Genomic DNA, 12,470 nt, shown 5'->3' on the forward strand with positions numbered 1-12,470 from the left:
ACCCTGTATAACGCAGGCAGGGCCCCTATCCTTGGATCAGAAATCAAACCAACAAAGAACCCTTCTGCTGTATCAAGATTATGTTTCAGTTTGTTACCTCCATCATTCCATTACTGGATCTCAAGCACCAATTTAGAACCTACACAGCCTTTGTGGAATGAGATAGGAAGGAAAGATAGATCCAAGTCTCATCAGCATATTAATGACATTGAACTCCAGTTCTCTGGGAAACGGTTCCATGTAGATGTTAAACAAGAGGAGGTACAAGATGAAACTCTGTGGGACACTATAAGCCAAAAGCCATGGCATCAAGTGGTAATCCCTCCTTACCACCTGAAACCTACCCTCCAAGAAGTATTGGAACCACTGTAAGTGCCCTCAAGCCTTATGCTAACCAGTTCATAGCACTCCATATCAGATGGTACTGAAAGCTGCTAAGAGATCCAGCTGCTGGGGCTGATCATCCATCAGGTTGACCAAGATCATCTGAGTTCCCAAACCAGTCAGAAACCAGATTGAAAACGATCTAGATAATCAGTATCATGCAGAAAATATCCAGAGTTGAGTTGCCCTCACTCCTGAGGTAAGTTTGGGGTTATGTAAAGTGAGGGTCTAATCATAGTAGTTGTTTATGACATCACTCCACACTCCCAGTTCAGGAAAAATGAACCCCCAAGAAGCACCAGGAGTTAACTGAAATATCTTTCTTCTACCAACTGCTGAGGAGATTCCTTAGATCAAAGCTAAGACTTGCAGTGAAAGGACCAAAAATGGGTGGATCAAAAATGCTCCCAGAGATGACTTGTGGTGCCAAAATACCTCGAAAGTTAACATGGGGTTCTGTCATTGAGAAATTAGTGGACAAAGGTGAGAGTTCCAGGAAATAATGTTACATTGATGTTATCTGCTATTATTATATGAACTTGCAGTGCTGGTCCAGGTTTTGAGGGCACACAGGCCAGATGCTCTTAGTGGGCCTTTCCCTCCAAATATGGGCCCATAACCTCCTTGCTGGCATCACCATTGCACATTCATTTGCCATCTTCCTCTGAGCCCAAACCACAGAACCACCCAGGAGGAGAGTGCAAGGCAAGAGGAGGAGGATGCTCCATCTCCCCATTAGGGTGATTGGCTCTGTGTTTGGAGACAAATAGGCAGTGATTTCACCGCAGAAAGAGCAGCAGGGTCTGGAGGCTGTGGGCCCCTTGCAGGTGCCTAACAATAGACTCCTAACCCTGGGATCTGCTGCTAGATTGTCCAGTGACTTAATACCTGTAGAACCCATCATGCATAGAGATGTGTATGTCCAGAGGGATGGTGGAAGAAAAACTCACATAGTATTTCATGAGTTTTTTCTACAGATATGATATATTTGATCAAATTATGAAAGGGCCTCCTGTTTATTGTTTAAGTTAGCACTAATAATCATGTTCTTTCTTGTTGGCCTTCTTGCTGGGTTACTTAACTGCACATTCCAGAGGAGTACCTCTGCTGTTCTGTAGCAGCAAAAATAGCACAGTGTCTTATAGTGCCACAAAGATTTAACATATATGCCACAATAACAATAATTAGAGAAGGCTACTAAATGGATGGGGCACTTACAACCTCTTACAACCTCTACATCAGGGGTGGGGAGCTCCAGCCCATGGGACAGTCTTGGCTCACCAGGGGGTCCAGTTTGGCCCACAAGACCATTTTTCCCAAACCATGTCCACCTGCCAATCACTTGATGTCACTCGTGATGTCAGTTGATAGGTGGGAGGTGGGGTTTAATTCTGCCTTGACTGAGTGTGCCTGCTCCCTAGTGGGAAGAGGTGCTTGCAGCCAAAGCAGGATTTAACCCTCTTCCACTTATCAGCTGACAAGCAGATGGGGCATTAAATCCTGCTCCGTTTGGCTGTATGCACTTGCTCCCTGCTGGGAACAGATATGAGTAGCCAAAGCAAGCAGTCATGGTTTTTTTTGCAGGCACCAGCTGTGAGGGACTTCTCCCACTTTGCAGCCAATGCTTGCAAAATACAGGCTTTTTTTCCCCATTTCTATCCATTCCCATTATGACGTGTTGCTATACATGCTACATGCTTACCCAGAATTACATTCAGTGGAGCTTACTGTCAAGTAAGGGCCAAACTAAATGCTTGTGTGTGTGTGTATTAAACATGCACTCTAGTTTAGACAACCAGTGTAGTGTAGTAGCTACAGTGTTTGACTAGGACAGGGGATACCATGGATTTGAATCCCTACAGACATGATGCTCACTGGATGACCTTTGGCCAGTCACTATCTCTCAGTCTAACCTACCTCACAGGATTTTTGTGAGGATAAAATTGGAGGGACAAACTATATATACCACCTTTCGTCCCCCTTAGGAGACCCAGTGTGGTGTAGTGGTTAAGGTGTTGGACTATGACCTGGGAGACCAGGGTTTGAATCCCCACATAATCATGAAGCTCACTGGGTGACCTTGGACCAGTCACTGCCTCTCAGCCTCATGAAAATGCTATTCATAGGGTTGCCATAAGTCAGAATCGACTTGAAAGCTGTACATTTACATTTTGAGTTCCCCTTGGTGAAAAGTTGGGATATAAATACATTAAATAAATAAATTTTAATACTGAATAAAGTGCACAGGGGAAAGAAGTGGAAGTCGCCCCCTCTCCTGCTTTACCTCCACTGATTTAAGATATTCCCCCCCAGCCCAGTTCCGTGGCTTTTTCTCCCATGCTCTGTGCAAGTTAACCTCTCACTTTATAGTTGCACTGGCAAGCACATGTTTAGTAAACAATATCATCCTTGGGCCTCTCCAGATGTCTTTTTCATTGTGCATTCGTGCTTATTTGCGCTCAGGAGAGTATTGGGGTTGTTATACACAATCCCGCTTTCAATACTGTTTGTGCCTGCAAAAGCTCTGTAGAGGACATACTGCTACATTTCCAATCTGTTCATGTCCTGTAACGTCCTGCTAAAGTCCCACAACTTTTTATGCCACACATTTTTTTTTGAGGGGGGGAATAGTCCCACTTGGGTTGCATTATAGTGCAAGAGTGCCCCTCCAGACAGTAATAATGCGGTAACATAAGGTAAGCAACACAGAACAACTAATAAAGCGGAATGATGTCTAGACGGTACAGTAAAAATCCACTGTTCACGCACTATTATTATTGTGCTTATTACATGTTGCAAAATACACCCACAAAAAAATACCAGTCTGGAGGAGCCTTTCGTTTTTTTAACATGTGGTGCCTACTTTGGTCCAAGGATTATCTACATTGCAGTTAAACAAAGAAAAAGTTGATCACCAAAGATGTAACATACTGCTTTGCTTAGTGATGGGGTTTTCCCTGGTTCTCTCATTTTAGGAACTGGGAAGGGAGTCCAGTCCACAATGGCAAAGTGCTCCTTCCACCAGGTATGGTCTTTGCTGTAGCTTCCAGAACCCACTGGTTCTTACCAGTATATCTAAAAGCCAACTGGGAAGACCCTTTCCCACTCTGTCACTTTTTATGCCAAGAAATGCATCCAAGAGCCGGGTTATTCTGAGGAAGGGACAAGGCTCTACAGCTGGGCTGGTTCTGCTCTCAGTGGCTATTCTGTTCTGTGCAGAACAAAGTAAACAGGCCGCAAATCTGCAACAGAGCCTCCAGCAGGAAAAACTTCACCCTTAGCCCAGATGTCAGGGTTTCGGAATCCATTTGCAAGGTCAAAGCAGCCTTTTACTTTCCTCCATATAAGCAAATGGCTGCCAGTTGCTCCTACAGAAATGGGAGAGGGGGAAGGCAAAACCCACTCTCTACTTGAGGCTGTCACGGGCTTACTTTTCTATGTACATGTATGCAGCAGCAGCAGCAGCAGCCAGCAGCAGCAATGGATACTGCTTTCTACCTAGTGTCCCTGCACCAGTGCCCAAGCACAATCGTTCTGTGCTAGGTAGCATACATTTGTTAACACAGCCCCCCGCCACCCCACCTCCTCAAAGCCTTGTCTATTTTGAAAAACTAGAGGATTGGGTGGTAGTCCGTAACTTCTTTATGCCCCTTTGTTTACCTCCTGTGGCTTCTACCAGCTTGATTTGTATTTATAGTCAGACATGGTAGAGTGGCACGAAAGCATATTAATTATACAAAAATGCCAAATGCCCTGTCCCCTGTCTGTGGGATCTATTCTCTGCTCTGCTATGCATGCCAGAGACCAAAGGCCTAACTAACACATTCCTCCAACTATGTTCTCAGGCCTAGAAATCCTAACAGCAGCACAAGCTCCCAATGACCCTGGGATCTCAGTGTCCTTCTCTCCTGCTGCAGCAGCCTGTTGCTCCACCCCCATCCAAACACCACCTATGCATAGGAAACCCTCCAGGAACTTTCAAAGTTGTAATTCTTCAGAATGCACATCACATAGGAAGGCATAATTCACTTAGCCTCTCAAAATACAAGCACTAGAATTTCCTGCTTGCCCATTCACAGAAACTACAATTCAGGGCAGAGGCATACTTACTATACTGCCGGTTCCAGTGCATCTCCTCTCTTTTCTGAAAATGGGGACACATGCTAGTCAAACCCCACCCTATTGACTGTAAAACCTGGGGCTTATTCACATGGGCGCATTTCTTCATAGCAAATACACTGCTTTTCCATCATAATAGATTTGCAAGGTCCACACTTTGTGCCCAATGGTAGCTTCAAATTCGTTGTTTCCCATTCACACAAGTAGGCATTCCTCTGGGAGTAGGGTTGCCAGGTCAGGAGCATCCCAAATCCTGAGATTACACAGGTAGGCCCTAATGATGTCACGAGGGTGTGTCCTGGTGATGTCATGGGGGCATGTCCTAGTGATACTATAGGGGCAGGCCCTAGTGATGTCATTAAGCATGATACATTAAGCATCAACCACAGTTGCTTGGAGCAATCCACTCAAACAAAAAAAATTCTCTGATTGGAAATTAAGATAGAAATCTTAGGTAGAGGGTATTTCCAGGTCCAGCTGAAGTGACGGAATCATTCCTTCTCACCTGCTTAGACAGCCTGGGTAAGGAACATTTAATCTAGCCTACTTGCTTCTGGCAAAAAGAGTTTAAGTGCCCTCAGGCCAGGACAGTCACTAGAAGGCCACTCTAGGAAAAAAGATGCCTAGTGTTGTGGAAATGTTAGATGGGAGCACTCAGGAGTAAAGACGGATGCCCCTGAAGGCTGCAATTCTAAACACACTAAGGGACTACACCCCATAGAACTCAACAGGACTTACTTCTGAGTAGATATTGTTAGGATTGTGCTGTTTGTAACGCTTGACTAGGGATCCTTTGCAAAGATATCCATATCAAAGCAGGGTGGCAACCCCCTGCCTTTTAGCGTGGCTGCTCCAAACTTCTTTACAGACTTGACCCTTCACTACAGAGAGAGGTTTGAGAAATGAATAATTGTTAAGAAGATTTTCTACTCTTTCCTGCCTACTCCGGGGGTGTGTGTGTGCTATAAACTCACTTTGACAGCCAACCCAATTCCAGTGAGTAATAATTGACACAGAGAAAACATGCATGGTTTAGTCGACCTTCACAGGTAGTAGATTGGGAACAACAGCAATGGAAGCCACACTACCCAGTATGTGAATTCTCTTTTACCACTATTGGGTAAGAAACAAACCATCATGCAAATAACAAGGCATATCATCAGTGGGTTTAAGGGGGTTGAGCTGACTACATGGAACCATTGTTGTTGCTTCTATGAATGTAAGGGAGTAAGGTCAGAGGTAAATGAAATGCAAATAGAAAAAGAAAAAAAGAAGAAAAGACAGTGATGATTCCCGAAATGCAATACCATACCAACCACAACAAGATTCCTATGAGTAAGACAAAAATACTCTGCATCCAATAACCACTCAGGGTGTAGGAGAATTCTTCTCCATTGGGATCTTTTACTGGGGGTCCTTAAATAAAATTGAAGACACAGGCTTGAAGCAAAAAGGTAGGCCTTTATTCTTTACAAGCACATGCAGAGTCAGCCTCCCAGAAACATCCAGGAGAGACTGCACTGCAGCACTGTGTGCAAGCTTCCTTTATAGAGTACAGTTACAGCATGTGACAATGATTTCACCAATCTCATCACAGTTCCTCCTCACTACAATCGTTCCAACCCAATCAGAAAGCATTAACAAACTCCAGTGGTGATTCCAAGATTCTGTCCATATCATAAATGTTACCATTGTCAGAACAGTTTCTACAGTGAATATGTTTCAAGCATATGCCATTGGTTCATTGTTTTCTGATCAGTCAGGCTGACCCTGGTACATCTGGAACTATTTTGGACAAGTTCCCTTGAGTTAAGCTTGGGAACTTAACTCAGGGTGTTTGTGAATGTATGAGCACCCCCAGTTCTATTTCTTTTGCCATGGCGTTCTTATGTCCTTATATTTTCTCAGAAATCTAATTCCCTTGCCTATGAAATACATAGCTCAAGAGAGGGAATTATACTGTATTTAAAACACTTAGGCTCATTTTGAAGTCACACAAGCAAAGGAAAGCTGGGTGACTCTGGTTAACCAGCATCCTCAGAAATATAGAGGCAGGCAAGCAGGCCACCCCAGAAGTACCTTTTTCTTAATGACAGCACACTTATAAAGTTGTAAAATATTATAAAATTTCACTATTTTCTCTTCATTAAAACTTCCAATACATTTCATAATTTTTCCCCCTAGGTGGAGTTCTTGCTTTACCCAAGAATCAAACATTGGCAATCCCTACTTATTACATCAATCACAACTTCTCTCACAGGTCAAACACTCCCTGATTCCAAACAATAAGTAATTAATCTCAGCCTTGTCAAGTACCGGCGATTTGGCAGGAAAACAGGAGACCGCTGTGACCTGTTGCCATCGTAACAGGTTTTTGCTATTAGCCTGAATAAAATGCTAAGATTCTGTTTTCCCTATAAGCATGAACTCAGGGCCCCACTAGGCCTGCAATTCAATACTTAATTCTTGATAATTATAAAACATATACCCCTTTTAATAGTTATGATCAAACATGTATGGATATATAAAATTCCCCATTAAGGGTTCCTAACCAAAACTAAAAAATTCCTGGCAGCCAGTCAGCCAAGGTTACAGAAATCCCCATGCAGCACAACCTGACCCAGGGGCTGCAGTTAGTGCAGAATGCTGTGGCACGATTACTCACATGCGTGAGACCCTATCAGCACATAATACAGCTGCTCTGAAATCTGCACTGGTTCCTGATTTCCTATCAGGTTAAGTTCAAGGTGTGCTTTCTATCTTACAGATTCCACATAATACTTGTTCTGGTCTTGTAAGAAACTGTTCCTTTAGTATAGCAGTACCTACACTTTGGAACTCCCTGCCCATTGATATTTGGGAGGCGCTTCATAGTATTCATTTTGGCACCTGCTAAAAACATTTTTGTTTAGGTAAGCCTACCCAGGTATGTAGAAGGTATTATGTTTTTTATCGGGTTTTAACTCATTGTTGGTTTTATTATCTTGAATGTTTTAAAATACCTGTCTAACTTTTTTTTGCCAATAATTATATTGTTTTAATTCCTTCTATAAACCACTTTGAGGGGGTTTTACAATAAAGCAATATATAAATGTTGTAAATAAAATACATAATTTCAGAGTCACTGTGGCTCTTGAGTCTCTTTCCTCTTTTAGGCACAAAGGAATCTGCCTTATATGAAGTCAGGCCATTTGATACGAAGTCAGGCCATTTGATAGTATTTAGCGTAGTACTGATTATATGAACTAGCATTGGCTCTCCAGGATTCCAGGCAATAGTCTCTTCCAGAGATTGAATTTTGGACCTTTGCATGCTACAGCCCTGTTTAAAAATGTATCTTTTAAAATTGTTCTTTTCAGTTCACTAATGAATGCACAGCATACTAGGGCAGATGCACACCATGCATTTAAAGCACATTCAACATACATTTGAAGCACATGAATCCCATCACAGAATCCTGGGAACTGTAGTTTGTTAAGGGTGGTGGGAAAGATAACTGTGAGGGGGAAACTACACTTCCCAGGATACCTTGGGGGAAGTCATGCACTTTAAATGCGAGTTGGATGTGCTTTAAATGTATTGTGTGGATCTGCATTAGTTCATAAACTTTGCCAGCATATAAATCATTTTAATTGAATTTTAAAATGGAAATGAGCTATAAAGCTGACTGGGTGATCATGGGCTACATACCATCTCTCAGCCTAATCTGCCCCTCAGGGTGAAAACAACAGAAGGTATCCATGACCACTCCAAAGAAGAAGGGCACACGTAAAATGTAGAGGAAACAATAATTTGTAAATAATAATTAACAACCATAGTGTGAAATCAGACACATATCAAGACATAGTATGAAGAAATATTTATATCAGCATAAATGTCAAAGATATTTATTATTTACAACCAATAATGATATTTATAGTGCAATCTTATGCATGTTTACTCAGAAGCAAGTCCCAATGTATTCAACGGGGCTTACTCAAACAAGGAAGCATGCACAGGACTGCAATTCAGTGATAAGGAACTTTACTCACCCAATTCAAAATTCAGAATTATGCCACTTTAAGCAGTTTTGCACCTATTCTTGTTTTGTGGTTATTGGATTTTAAATGGCTTTATTTCTTGTGAGCTGCCTTGATTTCTAACCTTATCTCACAGGGTTGTTGGTTTATTGTCAAAACCAGTTGGCCATTGCAGAACTTTTTGTTTAAGTATTAGTTTCCTGCCAAATAAAAGCAGTCACACCTAAGTAAGCCCTGCCTAACTGCTTAAAAAAAAAGCATTGGAGGGGGAGGGAAAGATTTACAACACAATCCTTTTCTATGATCACTCAAAATTCCCATTGATTTTCAGCACAATCCTAACCATGTCTACTCAAAAGTAAGTCCTACTGAATTCAATGGGGTTAACTCCCAAGTATGTGGAATCAGCATTGCATCTTTACTCCCAGAAAAGCTTCATATTGAGAAAGTTTTCAAAACAGGTTATGAATAAGACAAATAAACTGCCCTCTTCAACTGTCCAGTAAAATTTAAACTTGTTTGACTCCTTAATTAGAAAAGTATAACGCTGCAGCATACACACTTTTTAAAACTTCTGTTCAAAAATCATTTGAAAGATAAAATTAAAATTAAAAGTAATTAAGAAAACCTGCATGCACACTTTTATTATAATTATAACTAAAATTGTTTACTGAGTATGCCCACGAAGATCCTGCTGATCTTCTCTTGTAGTGCAATCCTATGCATGCTCACTCAGAAGCAAGTCCCAATCCTGTACAGAGAGAGTACTCTTTATGCTGCTGAAAGCTATAAATTTAACGAATTCCTGATGTGAGAGATGCAGGAAAAGGAAATTGTTCTCAGAACTTGAAATAGGGTTTAGGTATTGCCTGGGGGTCAACAATTCTTGTCAATCACAACCCTGACTTCACTTATTGGCTAAAAACCTGAAAGGGCAGGGATCTGAGCAGCTAGTGCTAACAAAAGTTGCAGGGGGGGCTGCTGACATTTTGGTTTATATCTTTTGAACCAAGCCACCAAGAAACTTAATTTTTGTTTAAATGACAGCTAAGAGTCCGCGGATTAAGATGACTCACCTGGAGAGCCAGAGAGAACTCCCAAAAACCAGAGTCTCCGGGCACAAACTGGACACCTGGCAACCCTATCTGAAAAGGATTAGTGTCGCTGTTTCCTTGTGGGCCCGCCCTCTAATTTTACATTTTTACTTCCTCCAGTTACTGCTCAGCTACTGGGCATGTGCAAATATTTTTGACCTGCATAGTATTTCCACTCCCTCCTGCCTCACCGCTTCCTGAAGTTTGGCAGTGTTATGACACAGGTGAGGGAGGAGGGCTGGCAGGAGGAGGACTCTGACTTTGAGGACTTGAGCGAGGGATTGAGGGAGGAGGTCTTGCAGCTCCCCCAGCTCCCCCCTTCCCCTGTGGAAACACAGGGAGAGCTGTCAGAGGAAGCTGTAGAGGGCATGTCCCCTGCTCCAGCAGCAGAGGAGACACCTGACCAGGTGGCAGACTCCCCGCTAGACATCCAGTAGCTTCCCATGCCCGCCCAGATGGCCAGCTCCCCTCAGTCAGAGGGGTAAGTCGAGGTCCAGCCCCTCTCTCCCTGCTCTTGCAGGATTCAGAGGCACCAAGAGTAACAGCCAGCACTTCAAAGGAGCGAGCGTTTGCACGCAAAAGGGAAACCTATTTAAGTGGGGGGAGACAAGGAAGGGGTGCTGAGTCAACATCTGCAACTGGAGAGGAGGTTAGTTAGTGTCAAGCAGGGAAATAGTTCCTAGAACGCTGTCATGGCCCCGTCAGAGGACTCCTCAGATGAGGACAACTCGGGAGTAACAGCAGCAGACCCAGGAGCAGCAGGAGACACGGAGGAGCCTCCTGAGAATCCAGCTCCTTCTGCCCCTCAGCTGCAGAGCACCCTAGGGACAGCAGAGGCCCTGCAGCCAGACACAGACAGTGAACAGGATACTCCCCCCTCACCTGCAGAACGTAGACAGCAGAAGGTCAGGCAGAAGAGAGGCAGGCCTGTCTCCTTAAGGTCCAAACGCTGAGGGCTCACACCTGCTGTCCATCCTGCTCTTTATAAGGCACACCTTGGCTGCAGCTTGTTGCTGACTGCAACATCAGGCGTGGCTTTGTGTAGACCTAGTTTCCCTGCAGCATCTCTTTGACTGACCTCCTTGGCAATTGATCCCGGACCTCCACTGACCTCGCTTCTGGACTTCTGACTCGGCAAGTACGCTTCGGATAGGCCTGGCAGATTTACAACCCGACTGCTGGCTAAGGACTTTCCTTCCCTGCCAAAGACCCAGGAATTTCCAGCCCCCCCTGACACTGCTGAGGCAGTGTAGAGCTGACAGTTTGCAGTCAGCCCAAACAAAGCAGGCAACAAAGGAGTGGGGGAAGTGCTGACCATGGAGCAACTCCAGCAGGAAAACTTGCTCCTGTGCTCACAAGTAGACCAGCTGCTGTTGGCCGTCCAAGGCTTGCAAACCCAGCTAGCAGCAGCCCCACCCCCTCTCCCTACAGGGAGAGCCAAGTGCCCTGTGACTCTCCCAGAGAAATTTACTGGGGCTTCCGACCAGCTCTCAGCCTTCTTGGCCCAGGCCCAGCTCTTCATGGAGTTACGCCCAGAGGCCTTTCCAGATGATAAGACCTGGGTGGGATTCTTGATTAACCTCTGCACCGGGGCGGCAGCTAGATGGGCCACGCCCCTGCTCCTCGAGCGGAGCCCCGTGCTCAACGACCTCGCCGCCTTCACCAGAGAACTGAAGGCTATGTTCGAGGACCCAGTCCAATCTGCCACAGCCAACCGCCGGATACGCAGGCTGCGGCAAGGCCGACGCCCCTTCGGGGAATATGTAACAGACTTTCGTCTATTGCAACAAACCCTGGGCTGGAACGAAGCCGCTCTCATGGACCAGTTTCAGGAGGGGCTGTCGGATGAGCTCCTGGATGAGCTAGCTAGGGTGGAGCGCCCTGGAACCCTGCAAGCCCTCATACGCCTGTGTCTCCAGATTGACGGGAGGCTGGAAAGCAGGCGTGCTGCCAACCGACCCCGGCCAGTCTACAGAGCATCAGCCCCAGTGGCTGGGCCCTTGGAGCCTGTCGGCAAGGACCCTACACCCCCGGCAGAACCGATGCAGCTGGGAGGGGCTCGTCCACGTCTCTCTGCGGCCGAAAAGCTGCGACGCCGGCAACAGGGCCTCTGCCTGTATTGCGGGGCCCCGGGACATTTTGCAGCCCAGTGTTCCGCGAAACGACCCACAGCCCCTGCCTCGGGAAACGCCCATGCCCCGGCCTTCACAGGCCCCTGAGCCGGGGCAACCTCATGGTTCAAGGGGCCTGCCACCTCAGTTCCTCACCGCCCAAGCATCTCACCATGTTGATCGCACTGACAGTCCCCGGAAGGAGGACCCTACAAGTACCCGCCATGCTGGACTCAGGATCCACCAGCAATTTTATGGACGCGTCCTTTGCCAAGCTCCACCGGGTTCCTAGTAAACCCATTCACCGCCCCCTCCTGGTGGAGACTATTGATGGCCGGCTTCTCGCCTCGGGCCCTGTAGTACAGGAGACAGTGCCGCTCGACATGGCCCTGGGGGAGCACGAGGAAAGCCTCCAGTTCTACCTGGCTGCCGCACCCCACTTCCCGGTCGTGCTGGGCCTGGCATGGCTCCAGCGGCATGACCCCATCATCCAGTGGTCCACGGGCCGACTGACCCTCAGATCCCCCTATTGCCAAGCCAACTGCTGGAGGCCGAAGGAGCGCATCCTGATGACCCAGGAGGCAAGCTCCGTGCCCGAGGCCTTACCGGAACAGTACCGGGAGTTCGCGGATGTGTTTGGGAAGCAAGAGGCAGACCAGTTGCCGCCACATCGTCCTTACGACTGTCCCATTGATCTGCTCCCCGGAGCCAAGATTCCCGTGGGCCGGCTTTATTCCCTGTCA

General features: G+C 45.8%; 1 protein-coding gene across 1 annotated transcript in view; it reads left to right on the forward strand.

Moving 5' to 3' along the window:
• Positions 1–770: 770 nt before the first annotated feature.
• The window catches only part of HEATR9 (HEAT repeat containing 9), a 56,548-nt gene continuing 44,848 nt past the window's right edge, over positions 771–12,470 (forward strand). Inside the window, exons 1-2 of the mRNA XM_061613369.1 lie at positions 771–867; positions 3,360–3,409. Of these exons, the coding sequence (XP_061469353.1) occupies positions 771–867; positions 3,360–3,409 (147 nt within the window). The remainder of the gene's footprint in view (positions 868–3,359; positions 3,410–12,470) is intronic.

The sequence above is a fragment of the Rhineura floridana genome, chromosome 3 (assembly GCF_030035675.1).
Source record: "Rhineura floridana isolate rRhiFlo1 chromosome 3, rRhiFlo1.hap2, whole genome shotgun sequence".
NCBI lineage: Eukaryota > Metazoa > Chordata > Lepidosauria > Squamata > Rhineuridae > Rhineura > Rhineura floridana.